Source organism: Prionailurus bengalensis, chromosome E2 (assembly GCF_016509475.1).
Source record: "Prionailurus bengalensis isolate Pbe53 chromosome E2, Fcat_Pben_1.1_paternal_pri, whole genome shotgun sequence".
NCBI classification, from domain to species: Eukaryota; Metazoa; Chordata; class Mammalia; order Carnivora; family Felidae; genus Prionailurus; species Prionailurus bengalensis.
The window spans coordinates 43161027-43173422 of record NC_057352.1 but is presented as its reverse complement, the minus strand read 5'-3'; the positions used below and the strand labels follow the sequence as shown (position 1 = coordinate 43173422).

At 44.3% G+C, this 12396-nt stretch overlaps 1 protein-coding gene across 2 annotated transcripts in view; it reads right to left on the bottom strand.

The window, feature by feature from the left end:
• Positions 1–10568, bottom strand: part of PHAF1 (phagosome assembly factor 1) — a 31170-nt gene extending 20602 nt beyond the window's left edge. Inside the window, exons 1-3 of one of the 2 annotated variants that reach the window (XM_043599492.1) lie at positions 10470–10568; positions 10255–10375; positions 2224–2306 (exon numbers count right to left, since the gene is read on the bottom strand). In XM_043599492.1, the coding sequence (XP_043455427.1) occupies positions 2224–2306; positions 10255–10318 (147 nt within the window). In that variant the 5' untranslated portion in view covers positions 10319–10375; positions 10470–10568. Of the gene's footprint in view, positions 1–2223; positions 2307–10254 lie in introns of both variants that reach the window. The other variant, XM_043599491.1, reaches the window with a different exon arrangement.
• Between the last annotated feature and the right edge of the window lie 1828 nt (positions 10569–12396).

Genomic DNA, 12396 nt, shown 5'->3' with positions numbered 1-12396 from the left:
TCAAAAATAAATAAAAAAACATTAAAAAAAGAATTAAAGGGGCACCTGGGTGGCTCAGGTGGTTAAACGTCCAACTTCAGCTCAGGTCATGATCTCTTGGTTCATTGGTTCGAGCCCTACGTGGGGCTCTGTGCAGACAGAGCCTAGAGCCTACTTTGGATTCTGGGTGTCTCTCTCTCTCTGCCCCTCCCCCACTCATGCTCTCTTTCTCTCTAGAAAATAAATAAATAAACGTTAAAAAAAATTTAAGAGGCACCTGGGTGGCTCAGTCAGTTAAACATCCGACTTCGGCTCAGGTCATGATCTCATGGTTCAGAGTTCGAGCTCTGTGTTGGGCTTTGCGCTGATGGCTTAGAGCCTAAAGCCTGCTTCAGAGTCTGTGTCTCCCTCTCTCTCTGCCCCTCCCCTTCTCATGCTCTGTCTCTCTCTCAAAAATAAACATTAAAAACACTTTTAAAAAAATTACAAGTTTAAAGCCTATGTTCAATTTTATCTACTCTTGGAGCACCCAAATCTGATTTAACTGAATGTGCAGGAAGCTAAAAGCTCAAGAAGCAAACCCATTATCCCTATTTTGATGGTTGCTAATTGTCATGAGTAATTCCCTCATGGTCTAACACTGAAAGTCAGAGTAGGTTAGGGATGATCTGAGTGCAACAAAGTGGAAAAGTCAACATTCTTCACTTTATAAATGAGGAAGTACTTTGGCACTGTGGCTCAAGGCACCTTTGTCCTACTCCTAGAAGTCCCTTGTTCCGTGTTAGGTACCACAAAAATATCCAAGAACTTGCTTGGAGATTATGCATTCCCTGTCTCATGAGGACTCTTCACATGGGAACTCTTTCAGTAGGCTGGCAGAGGGGTATTGCACTGCAGAAAGTAATGTCTGGACATAGATAAGAGGCTCAACTTTGACACTAGGCAAACTGGAAAGACTCACAGAAATCTCACCTTCTTCTAGTCCACAACATTTTTCATGTCGAAAATAAACAGTCATTTGCTTTAGGATTTGAAACTAAATGGGACAAATGGACCTAAAATAATCAAAATGGTACTTATAAGGTATCAGAAAAGACAGTGAGAACATCCTGTAGCCTAGATAGGCTCAAAACTATTCCCTGAGGTTTGTGACACATAGGACACCATAAAAGTTGCTACAAACAGCAACACATGGTCTGTGTCACAAAAGAATCATAGATTTCAGAGTTCAGTAGAAGGGAGATTGCATTTTTTTTTAATTTTTTTTTCAACGTTTATTTATTTTTGGGACAGAGAGAGACAGAGCATGAACGGGGGAGGGGCAGAGAGAGAGGGAGACACAGAATTGGAAACAGGCTCCAGGCTCTGAGCCATCAGCCCAGAGCCTGACGCGGGGCTCGAACTCCCGGACCGCGAGATCGTGACCTGGCTGAAGTCGGACGCTTAACCGACTGCGCCACCCAGGTGCCCCGGGAGATTGCATTTTTAAAGAGACAAGAAGCATCTTATTTCTAAAAGCCCATAATAAAATAGTCCCCAACTCTGCTTATAAAACCAAATACAAAAAATCCTGATGTTCAGAAAGTTCTCTAGTGCTAACATATACACTCTTTCTGGAAACAGAAAAGTTCTTTGTAAGCACATGCAACATTATATTATAGGTGTTAATTCCTGGCACAACTGACCAACATTTAATAGAGACCACCATAAGTCAGATAAAAAAAAAAAAAAAGAGTAAAATATGTCCATTAATTTGGAGCCAATATTTTGATATATGATCTTATGTATCAGTTCATTCTCACCAAAGGAATGAGCTACACCTGTTTCTTTTCAAGTCTGGAGTGCTCTGCACTGCAACAACTCTGAACAGAAATGAAAGCAATCAACAAAGGCAGAAAAGACCATTTTAAACACAAAAGTAGAAGAGGCAAGCACTCTAGAAGACAAGATAGTCCCTGAGGTGACCTCCCACTGAAATGTCCCTGTCTAAGGATCAGCTAAGTCAAACACATCAAAAAACAAGTTCAGTTATCATTGCCTTTCCAAACCTGACAGCACTACATTATCAAGACCAAAAGTTTCAGAGTCAAAATGTACTTGGTAACTGACCAGTGCTGGAGATTCTCCCATTCAAACACACTGACCCAGCAATTCCTGCCACTCTGCCTCTCCCAGAGCATCAACCTCTGGAGTGACTCAACGATTAGGAATGCTACTTCAGTAAACAAATCAGCTACCACTCACCTGTTCACTGTAGAGAACCTGGACATTTTTGATGATGCGACAGTGCTTCTGAAGAATGGCTACTGCTTGAGCCAGAGGCATTCCTGAAATAAAGCAAGAACAACTGTGTGGTTACCTGGGCTATCCATTTACTGACATTTATCTTTGTACTAGACATTAGACCCTGCAGTAAAACCTGGGGTGGGAACAGGGGCCATTAAGGTCTACAAACATATGAGTAAATGAAAGTTCAGTAAGCAGCAAAAGCTAGAATAAAGTCAGCAGCAAGTACTAAGGGAACAGTTGGGTTGTATAAGGGAAGGGAGTGAATACACAAAAAAGATTTCTGGAAATGGGAACTACTATGCTGATCCCAAGCAGAAAAGGGGCTCAGAGAAGGCAAAGTCAGCATGAACCAAAAAACAGTGAGAAAAGCACTGACTGCATGACTGTGGATATGGAGACCAAGGTTCTGGTTCTCACTCTTCCGTGAATTACATATAACCTAGGGCAGGTTCCTTCCTCTCTTTCTTTCTGGCATGTCTCCTCATCTCTCAAATGAGACTCTGCAGGAGCACATGACTTGTAAGAGCTCATTAAAAATTTTTTTTTGTTTATTGAGGAGAGAGCGAGAATTCTAAGCAGGCTCTGCACTGTCAGCACAGAATCTAATGCAGGGCTCAATCTCACAAACTGTGAGATCATGACCTGAGCTAAAACCAAGAGTCAGGCGCTTTACCGACTGAACCATCCAGGTGCCCCTGGATGTGTGATTTTTAACTTTTTATTTCTAAAATAATTAATTTTTTAATGTTTATTTTTTGAGAGAGAGAGAGAGAGAGAAAGAGAGAGAGATGGAGGGAGGGAGGGAGGGAGGGAGGGAGGGAGGGAGGGAGTTTGGGAGAATGGGGGAGGAGCAGAGAGAGGGAGACACATAATCCAAAGCAGACTCCAGGCTCTGAGCTGTCCGCACACAGCCCAATGCAGGGCTCCAACTCATGGACTGCGAGACCATGACCTGAGCTGAAGTCAGACACCTAAGCGACTGAGCCACCCAGGTGCCCCAATTTACTTTTATTTAACTTTTTAAATGAGCCCTTAGAGGGGCACCTGGGTGGCTCAGTTGGTTAACTGTCTAACTCTTGGTTTTGGCTCAGGTCATGATCCCAAGGTTCATGAGACTGAGGCTGCTTCCAGCTCTGCAGGCTCCTGCTTAGGATTCTCTCCCTCTCTTCTCTGCCCCTCACCTGCTCACTTTCTCTCTCTCTCAAAATAAATAAATAAACTTAAAACATCACATCTACCAGAATTAATTCATTTTACTAAAGATTTCACTGGATCCTTACTTATCAACCCACAAATCCTCTAAATCTTAATACCTGATTGTTGAACTCATGGCCCATTGTAAACAAATTTATATATGCACCCAGTTTAAGAAATCCAAATGCCAACAATATCTCTAAGATCCCAGGACTCCCAGGGAATACCAAAAAGTATGTTTTCAGAGTCCATTATATTTCAAACAAGAAAAAACTCAAAGAGAGACAATCCAAAACAAAGTCTCAGACAAAATCCAAAGACTCACAGCTTTCTGAATCCAAGGACAGTATTGTGCTATTCACCACTCTCTGGATCCCCAGTACCCAGTACAGGGCTGACCACACAGTGGCTGTTGAATAAATATTTATTCAGCAGAGCTGAAGGATTATGGAGTAGGTAATAAGAGAAAGGGAGAAAGAGGGACCACCATATGACCTCAGGGAAGCACACAGTGGCTCACATTCAAGATCAGTTTACCTCTGATCTTCGGACAGATGTGCAGAAAAGAGCTTGCATACAAAGAAAAAGAAGGTTATAAAAATGCATGGTCTATCTACATTTAAACAATGATCTAACCTTGCCTTCATTTGATGGTCCATTCTATAATTTGAAGAAAGTTGGAGGACACCACACCTTAACACAGGCTCTTTCCAGCCGTCGGTAACATAGGGCTTGATACATAGTAGAAGCTTAATAAATGTTTGTTGAGAATATGAACAAGTTGGATGCATCACTCAGCTTTGCCATTCCTGAAATGGAGAAGCATCTATACTCTCCCAGAAGGAATGGGCAAACATCCATGTGGAGAAGACAGATAAGCTTGGTTATGTGCTGAGAAACAGAAGGCCACATGGTTTCTCTCACCTACATAGCACAAATCAGTTTCTCAAGAGAGGATTCTTCTCCACCTAACTACATCAAATCCCTGGCCTTGGAATCTTCGGATCCTCAGGTCTTGAGTCACCTGGGGAGAAACCCCATCTGGAGGAGACAAAGCATCTACAAGGACCAGTTGTCACACAGCTGCTGATAAAGGAAGGCTACAAAAGGCCTCTAAAGGGAACCAAACATATGTATGACAAAGACACTAGAGCACTGTCCAGTCCGAACAGAGTTACCTAGACCCAAAAAAGGGTATGGAGTGTATGTCAGCTTTATAAACTGTATACATCCTATGTATTATAGATCTCATCATTTGTCTGCTTACAACCCTTCAATGATTTCCCAATACGGGGTTATAAAACCCAAACAGCATGTCACCATCTAAAGTCCCTGAATATTCTCAATCTTATCTACCTCCATCTTTCTTTCCACTGCTCATCATGCCTCCCATTGTTCCCAGCACATTTGTTAAGCTCTTTGCTAACTTAGGCCTCTGTGCTAGCTCAGATTCTGCTGGAATGTCCTTTCCATGGTTGGTTCCTTCTCATTCTTCAGGTCTTGACTCACATCTCACTTCCCCAATTGCCTTATCTAATGAAGCCTCCCATCCTATTTATCTATTTTTTAAAAAATTTTTAATGTTTAGGGGCGCCTGGGTGGCGCAGTCGGTTGAGCGTCCGACTTCAGCCAGGTCACGATCTCGCGGTCCGGGAGTTCGAGCCCCACGTCAGGCTCTGGGCTGATGGCTCAGAGCCTGGAACCTGTTTCTGATTCTGTGTCTCCCTCTCTCTCTGCCCCTCCCCTGTTCATGCTCTGTCTCTCTCTGTCCCAAAAATAAATAAACGTTGAAAAAAAAAATAAATAAAAAAAATTAAAAAAAAATTTTTTTAATGTTTATTTAATTTTGAGACAGAGAGAGAGAGAGAGAGAGAGCGTGAGCAGGGGAGGGGCAGAAAGAGAGGGAGACATAGAACTCAAAGCAGGCTCTAGGCTCCGCACCATCAGCACAGAGCACAACGTGGGGCTTGAACACACAAACCAGATCATGACCTGAGCAGAAGTTAGATGCTCAACCAACTGAGCCACCCAGATGCCCCCTGTTTATTTCTGTTAGTCTCCCCTATACCTTGAGGATAGAAACACTGCCTGTATTACTCACTGTCATACACCTAGCACCCAATCACCATGCCTGGCACAACAGTCTGCTGAACTCTAAGTGAAAAAAAGCTATTATAGGACATGTAGGTCCTGTACCATAGACCCTGGTGACCACTCTCTCACTCTGAGCACCCTCATCTTGTCTCTACTAACACCATTCTTTCTTGCTGTTCCTCTAACTTCCCCAGATCTCTATGATGGGCAATGTTTCCTTCTGCCCACCCTTCATACACTCATCCAACCAACCACCTAGTTTCTGATTCATATCTTATTCTGCTTTATATATATATCTATATATCTATATAGATATATATATATCTATATATATAGATATATATATCTGTATATCTACATAGATATCTACAAGCAAATAGGGCCACCTGGGTGGCTCAGTTGGTTAAGCATTTGACTTCAGCTCTGGTCATGATCTTACGGTTCCTGAGTCTGAGGCTGCATCGGGCTCTGTGGTGCCAGCTCAGAGCCTGAAGCCTGCTTCAGATTCAGTGTCTCCCTCTCTCTCTGCCCCTTCCCTGCTTGTGTGCTCTCTCTCTCTCAAAAATAAACATTAAAAAAAAAAAAAAGGCAAGTAAAAAGTTAACAGATTAAAAGAGACTTTTTCACCTTCTTTTCAATCTGAGTTTTCCTCTGTATTCTGGGTCTCCATACCTCTAACATCTACCCAGTCACTCAAGCCAGAAACCTCTAGATTCCTTCTCCTTCTCCACCTCCCCAAATCTAGCCTCTAACTTTCTTCCTAAACCTGTGTCTGCAACACACTTCACTAATAGATACCCTCTTTTCCAGTGGACCCAAAAGCTCCTTGATAGTGTCCCAGGCAGCTATCACGAGAAAGAATTGGGAATTTGGAGAACCCATTTTCTTCTTCCACCAGTACATCACATTCTCATTATAATACCAAACTGCTTATAGTTCCCTACACACACTATCTTTCCCAGTGTTTTGTTTTGAATTTGACTGTAAGATTTATGTTTATGGAGACACCGTAGAAGAGAAATCTGGCGGTAGAATTTCCTATTTAAAAAAAAAATTTTTTTTTTAATCTTTATTTTTGAGAGAGAGAGAGAGAGAGAGAGAGAGAGAGAGAGAGAGAGATACAGAGTGCAAGTGGGGGAGAAGCAGACAGAGAGGGAGACACAGAATCCAAAGGAGGCTCCAGGCTCTGAGCTGTCCGCACAGAGCCCGACGTGGGGCTTGAACTCACCAACTGTGAGATCATGACCCGAGCCAAAGTCGGACGCTCAGTCGGTTGAGCCACCCAGGCGCCCCTAGAATTTCCGACTTTTAAGTTTGTTTGTTTGTTTGTTTACTGAAAGACAGAGAGAGAGAGAGCGTGTGCGTGCAAGTGGGAGAGGGGCAGAGAGAGAGGGAAAGAGAGAGAATCCCAGGCAGGCTCTGTACTGCCAGTGCAGAGCCCGATATGGGGCTTGAACTCAAAAACGATGAGATCATGGGGCACCTGGGTGGTTCAGTCGGTTGGGTCATGTTCTCATAGCTAGTGAGCTCAAGTCCCACATCAGGCTTTGTGCTTACAGCTCAGAGCCTAGAGCCTGCTTCGGATTCTGTGTCTCCCTCTTTCTCTCCCTCTCCCCTGCTCATGCTCTCTCTCTCCTTCAAAAATAAATAAGCATTTAAAAAAATAAAAAATAAAAACAAAAATAAAAAACAAACCACGAAAGCATGACCTGAGCCAAAGTCAGCCACTTAACCGACTGAGCCACCCAGGTGCCCCATGGCAGATTTCTGATAGGGCTTTCCTGGTGCTCACTGGCTCCAGGAATGATATTGACTTCTGTAGTTTGATAGGAAGCCCTCCCTGAATCCCGTCAGGTCAAGTCCCTTCTCCCCTTCCAAAGCACCCTACATGACCTCTCCCTCATTTTAATAAAATGAACTATTTCTTTATCCCTTAACCCACATGAGACTAACTTCTTCAGGGCACAGGAGCATTTCTTATTCAACTTTTGATGTTAATAAGCAGAGTCCGCAGGGGTACATATGTTGCCTTCAACAGAGTAAGCCTTCAGTCTCTCTAGAACAATTCAGAGATATGCTTCCACACCAATACATTCTCCAAGTCTTACTGAAAACATTTCAAGTTTGCACTGCCTTTACTTCACCATTAGTCAAGCCACCAGTGGCATTACCAGAGAGTCCTCTTTGCCTAGGTTTGCCTTTCCCTATGTTGTTGGCATTTCCCTAATCTCCCAACATTACACAAAGGCGAGGAAGGCAGCCAAGAAGCTGGATGCAGATCCCCACTGTGATGCCAGGCAGATGATGGCAAGGGCTTGATGCATCTGCATTTGCAGAGATTCCAAAAAGAAACCTAGAGACAAAGCTGAGCCCATCCTTAGAAGGGCAGAGTGGTGGGAAGCAGGGAATCCCTGTTCAGCTACCTACTTTTCATCATCTCTACCTTTCTGAGCCTGTTCCTCATCTGGGAAATGAAGATTACCTTACAGGGCTGTGGTAACTTTAGTTAAGCACTGCCTGGTTCTCTAGGAATGTAATTCTAAAGCATAGATCCACCTTAGACCTATCCCTACCTATCAGCCACAACAGCAGCTTAGATGTGTTGAGGGCTGGGAAGAAGACTGAGAGAGAGAAAAATCTTTTTTTTTTTTTTTTTTTTTTTAAGCTTGAGGAAGTTAAAAATGATCATCATCTCTCAGGCAGACATGATTTAAAAATGTGGATTTTTAAGATCCACAAAAGAATCATCAAGGCCAAGCTGCCTCTATGAGGTTTCCCTCAAAGTTCAATTCTGGGCCCACCGTACAGAAATGCTGTTTTTGGGGTACCTGGGTGGCTCAGTCAGTTAAGTGTCTGACTCTTGAGTTCAGCTCAGGTCATGATCTCACAATTCACGACATCGAGCCCAGTGCTGGGCTCTGTGCTGACAGCACAGAGCCTGCTTGGAATTCTCCCTCTCTTCTCTCTCTGCCCCTTCCCCCACTCGTCTGAGCACTCTCTCTCTCTCAAAATAAATAAATAAACATTAAAAAAAAAAAAAAAAGAAAGAAATTCTCTTCTCACTGTTGTTATTTAGACAATTTGAAAGAACTACCCTAACCCTTGATTTCTGGGAACTGACAAAGTTAGGAGTAAGGGTTAAGGTATCTAAATAGTTGACAGAAGAAACTTTGCCCTTCCACCCAGCTTTTTTTTTTTTTTTTTTTAAATCCTGGTTTCAAATAATATCTTTATTTTACTTTGAGTAAACTCTGGCCCCAACATGGGGCTCAAACTCACAACTCCTGAGGTTAAGAGTTGCATGCTCTACTCATTGAGCCAACCAGGCACCCCTCAACTTTTGGCCAAGAGACTACCATAGAGATCCACAACCTAGTCACACCATCAAGTACAGTTTGAAGCTATGGTTGTGGTTCTCACTCTGGCCTGTGAAGTACTGGTATGAGAAGCTGTGAGGGAGGTTCTTTCTTAACTAGAAGCCAAACAGCAACAGCATGATGAATGGATCTGGAGGTAAATATATCACTGGCCTCCCAGTCAAATTCTTGGTGCTTCACAACAGGCCAGAGTGTTTCACACCAGCTAAAATTTGGGGAAGAACTCTGCAGGTGTGGTTTAAGTTATGAGAGAAGTTGGCTCCGACCACTCAATAAAACTGGCTCAAACCCAGAGGCTTGTAGTTCAGTTAGTTCTTGGAAACACTGAGCACAGTAGGGTCCTACCAGCATCTATCCTCCAGTTCCTCATTTATGCTATCTCCATAGATGAGTATTCCAGATTCAAGGATAAGCTATAACCCAAAGGAGTAGGTGACTCAGCCCAGTAGCCCAAATTAGTGGGACAAAAGTTCAGATCTGCACAAACAGCACCAACACCTGGTCCACACCCCTTTTTCCTAGTGCTGGATAAGTGTAAACACACACTGGACTTACTGAATGCACATACTTCTACACATAAAGGCAGCGACGTTGGGGGTAGTTAAAACTGGCCCCAAACCCCTAAAATGGCCAAACTGCATTTTATACAAACTGAACGTTACTTTCCCTGAACTCTTATGTCATTCAACCTTCAACTCTCTCTGCTAAGGTCTGGGTTTAGGATTAAATCACACATCGACCACATTAAAAACAAGAAACAAGTCACAATTTCCTTTAAGATACAAACTCTTCTCACCTCCCTTGACTAGATCCCTAACACGTGATTATGGGATCTAAGCCTAGGTTCCCCCTTCCGACAAGGCAACTCACAGCCCAGAAAAGCAAAGGGAGACAGACTACTGTGGCGTTTTAGAGTGTAACTTCTTAGCTATTAAGGGTGCAAAATAGAAATAGGAAAAACAAAAGTATGGACCCTCAGATCCCAAGGAGGCATACTTGAGGTAACTACGCACAGGGAAGGAGGGCCTGGCCTTGGGTAAGTGTTTGGGGCGTGTCCACCATTGTTATTATTACTACCTTACCACTGCCCCAGGAGGAGCCCTGCTGAGGCCTGAGGCGAGGGCATCTAGGCCAGGCTGAGCGACAGACTGGTGGGTCTGGCCGGCAGGAGCAGGTAAGTTAGTGCCTGGAGCCCAAAGAGCTGTGAGGACGGAAAAGACGAGGAGCCGCGGGCGCAGGGGAATAAGAGGCAGAGACCAGAGGCAGGAAGGGCCTGGAGAGAAGAAAGAAGCATAGTCCTGAGGTAGAACCCCACACTCACCCAGCGTGAATTCCCATTGCTCGTTTCCCAGAGAGCGCTCCGGCACCACCTCCAGATCCAGCATTGGTTCAGTTCGCCGGGCCGAGGCGGCCTCCCTGCAGCAACGCAGACGGGACCGAAACTGAGGAGACAAAGCAGCGACTAACCCGCCAGCTCTGCCGGCGTGGCTCTCTACCTGCTCCTCGACCGCCGGCGGCACTAACCCAATACTACACCTCAGCTCAGCTCAGCTCAGCTCGGCTCACCGGCAGCAGCCTCGGCGGCAGGGGCAGCGGCGGTAGCCGGAGCGTCTGCGGCAAAACTGGCGTGCCAGCCGTAAAGCGTGGCGGGGGCGGGGCTAAGGCGAGATTTCAATCGCGGGGTCTGGGGAAGGAGCCCAAGGCGGAGTCGCGCATGCGCAAAATGCTGTGAAAGTCGCATAGTGGCGTGAGGGAGGCCAAACAGTACGACGCGGAAGGGTGTGTGCTTGCATAACGAGGGACCCCGTACTCCGTGAACCCCCACATCTGCACACCACACCATACACGTTTTACACGTCTGCACAAAGATGTGCACGCCACGCAACAAACAAATGTGACGTGGTTATACGACATCTGTCTGCTGTCTACACGTATGTCCTACTGATACTGGGCGCAAAAGGCGACTTCTGAGGGTGCAACGTCTGAGGCCCAGCGGGGAGGGAGGACACGGACTTCAAAGTGAGTGCGTAGTGTGCTTGAGTGTTTGGGTAGGGGCAGGGAGGTGGGGTAGAGGGTTGAGGGGGGAGGAGCTAGGCCAGACCTCCCATTGACCTAGTGCAGATGTACACAGCCTCCTGGGGCCGGTATCCAGAGGTCCTTGGCAGCAGCTCAGACTCTAGCCAGAGCCAGCTTTGCCGTCAATGCTGTGTGGTCTTGACCAAACCTCTGGTGCCCTTTTTGCTTCATTCTCCTCATCTATAGGTCGGAGGAGGGGCTCCTCTAGCCTGTTGAACCTGAGCTTTTGGTCCATGACCTGGGGCACTCAAAAACTACAAGGCAATCACGACTTCTTGTAAAGCTAAATCTTCATGGAAGCAGACTCTGGATTCTCACAACCACCCTGAGATGTCAGATTATACCTCACTTTACAAGCGAAAAAAATGAGGCACAGAGAAGTCAATGGCCTTGTGATGCTAGGCGGTAGAACCCGAGTTCTTTACATTACACTGCCCTTCGAGGAAGAATTTTAGCAGAGTAGAGAATGACATGCTAAATTCTCAAACTGGCTTGGTAGGAATGTAACTTGGGAGACTCCATCAAAACTTGAAGTCACTGCTGCTGGCATTAAAACAACACGGAGAAGGATGTCCATTGCAGCATCATATGCCAAAACAATATAACTGAGTCATTGAGATGTACATCAGTAGGGAAGTGGCTAACTAAACTGTGATATAAATATATATATATACACACACACACACATATATATATACACACACATATATATGTACATATATATATATGTGTGTGTATATATATATAAAAGAATGCGTTTAAAATTCAGAAGTATGTTATATCCCTGTATGCTGATTTAGAAGGAGCTGTAAGAGAAAAAAGGCAGGTGTAAACTGTACTAGTATGTAAAAACAAATAAAAGAAACATTGGTCATACCAAAAAGAACATTCCTGGAAAGATAAACAAAAATTATCAATAATACCTAATACAGGGAGAGGCTCAGGGTTAAGGGGGACATTTACGTCTTACCATGCATGGCAAACATTAAAGATGTAGATAGGCTATGAGGCACCTTGGTGGCTCGATTAAGTGTCTCACTCTTAATTTTGGCTCAGGCCATGCTCTCACAGTTTGTGAGTTCGGGCCCAGAGTATGGGCTGATGGCATGGAGCCTGCTTGGGATTCTCTGCTCCTCCCCAGCTCTCTCTCTCAAAATAAATAACTTTTTTTAAAAAAAGATGTAGATAGTTTGGATTATATGTGGATAGGATACGTTTAGGAAAGGTTAGTTGGGTGGCTGGCCTAGAATAGCATGGGAATAGACCTAGAAAAAACTTCTGGCATTGGTGAGGATTAATCTTAGTCAATCTAAAATGTTTGAATTGAAATAAAATCCAACCTAAGACTTGTTCTTATATTAAAAAACTACTTGGAGGGATTTATTTT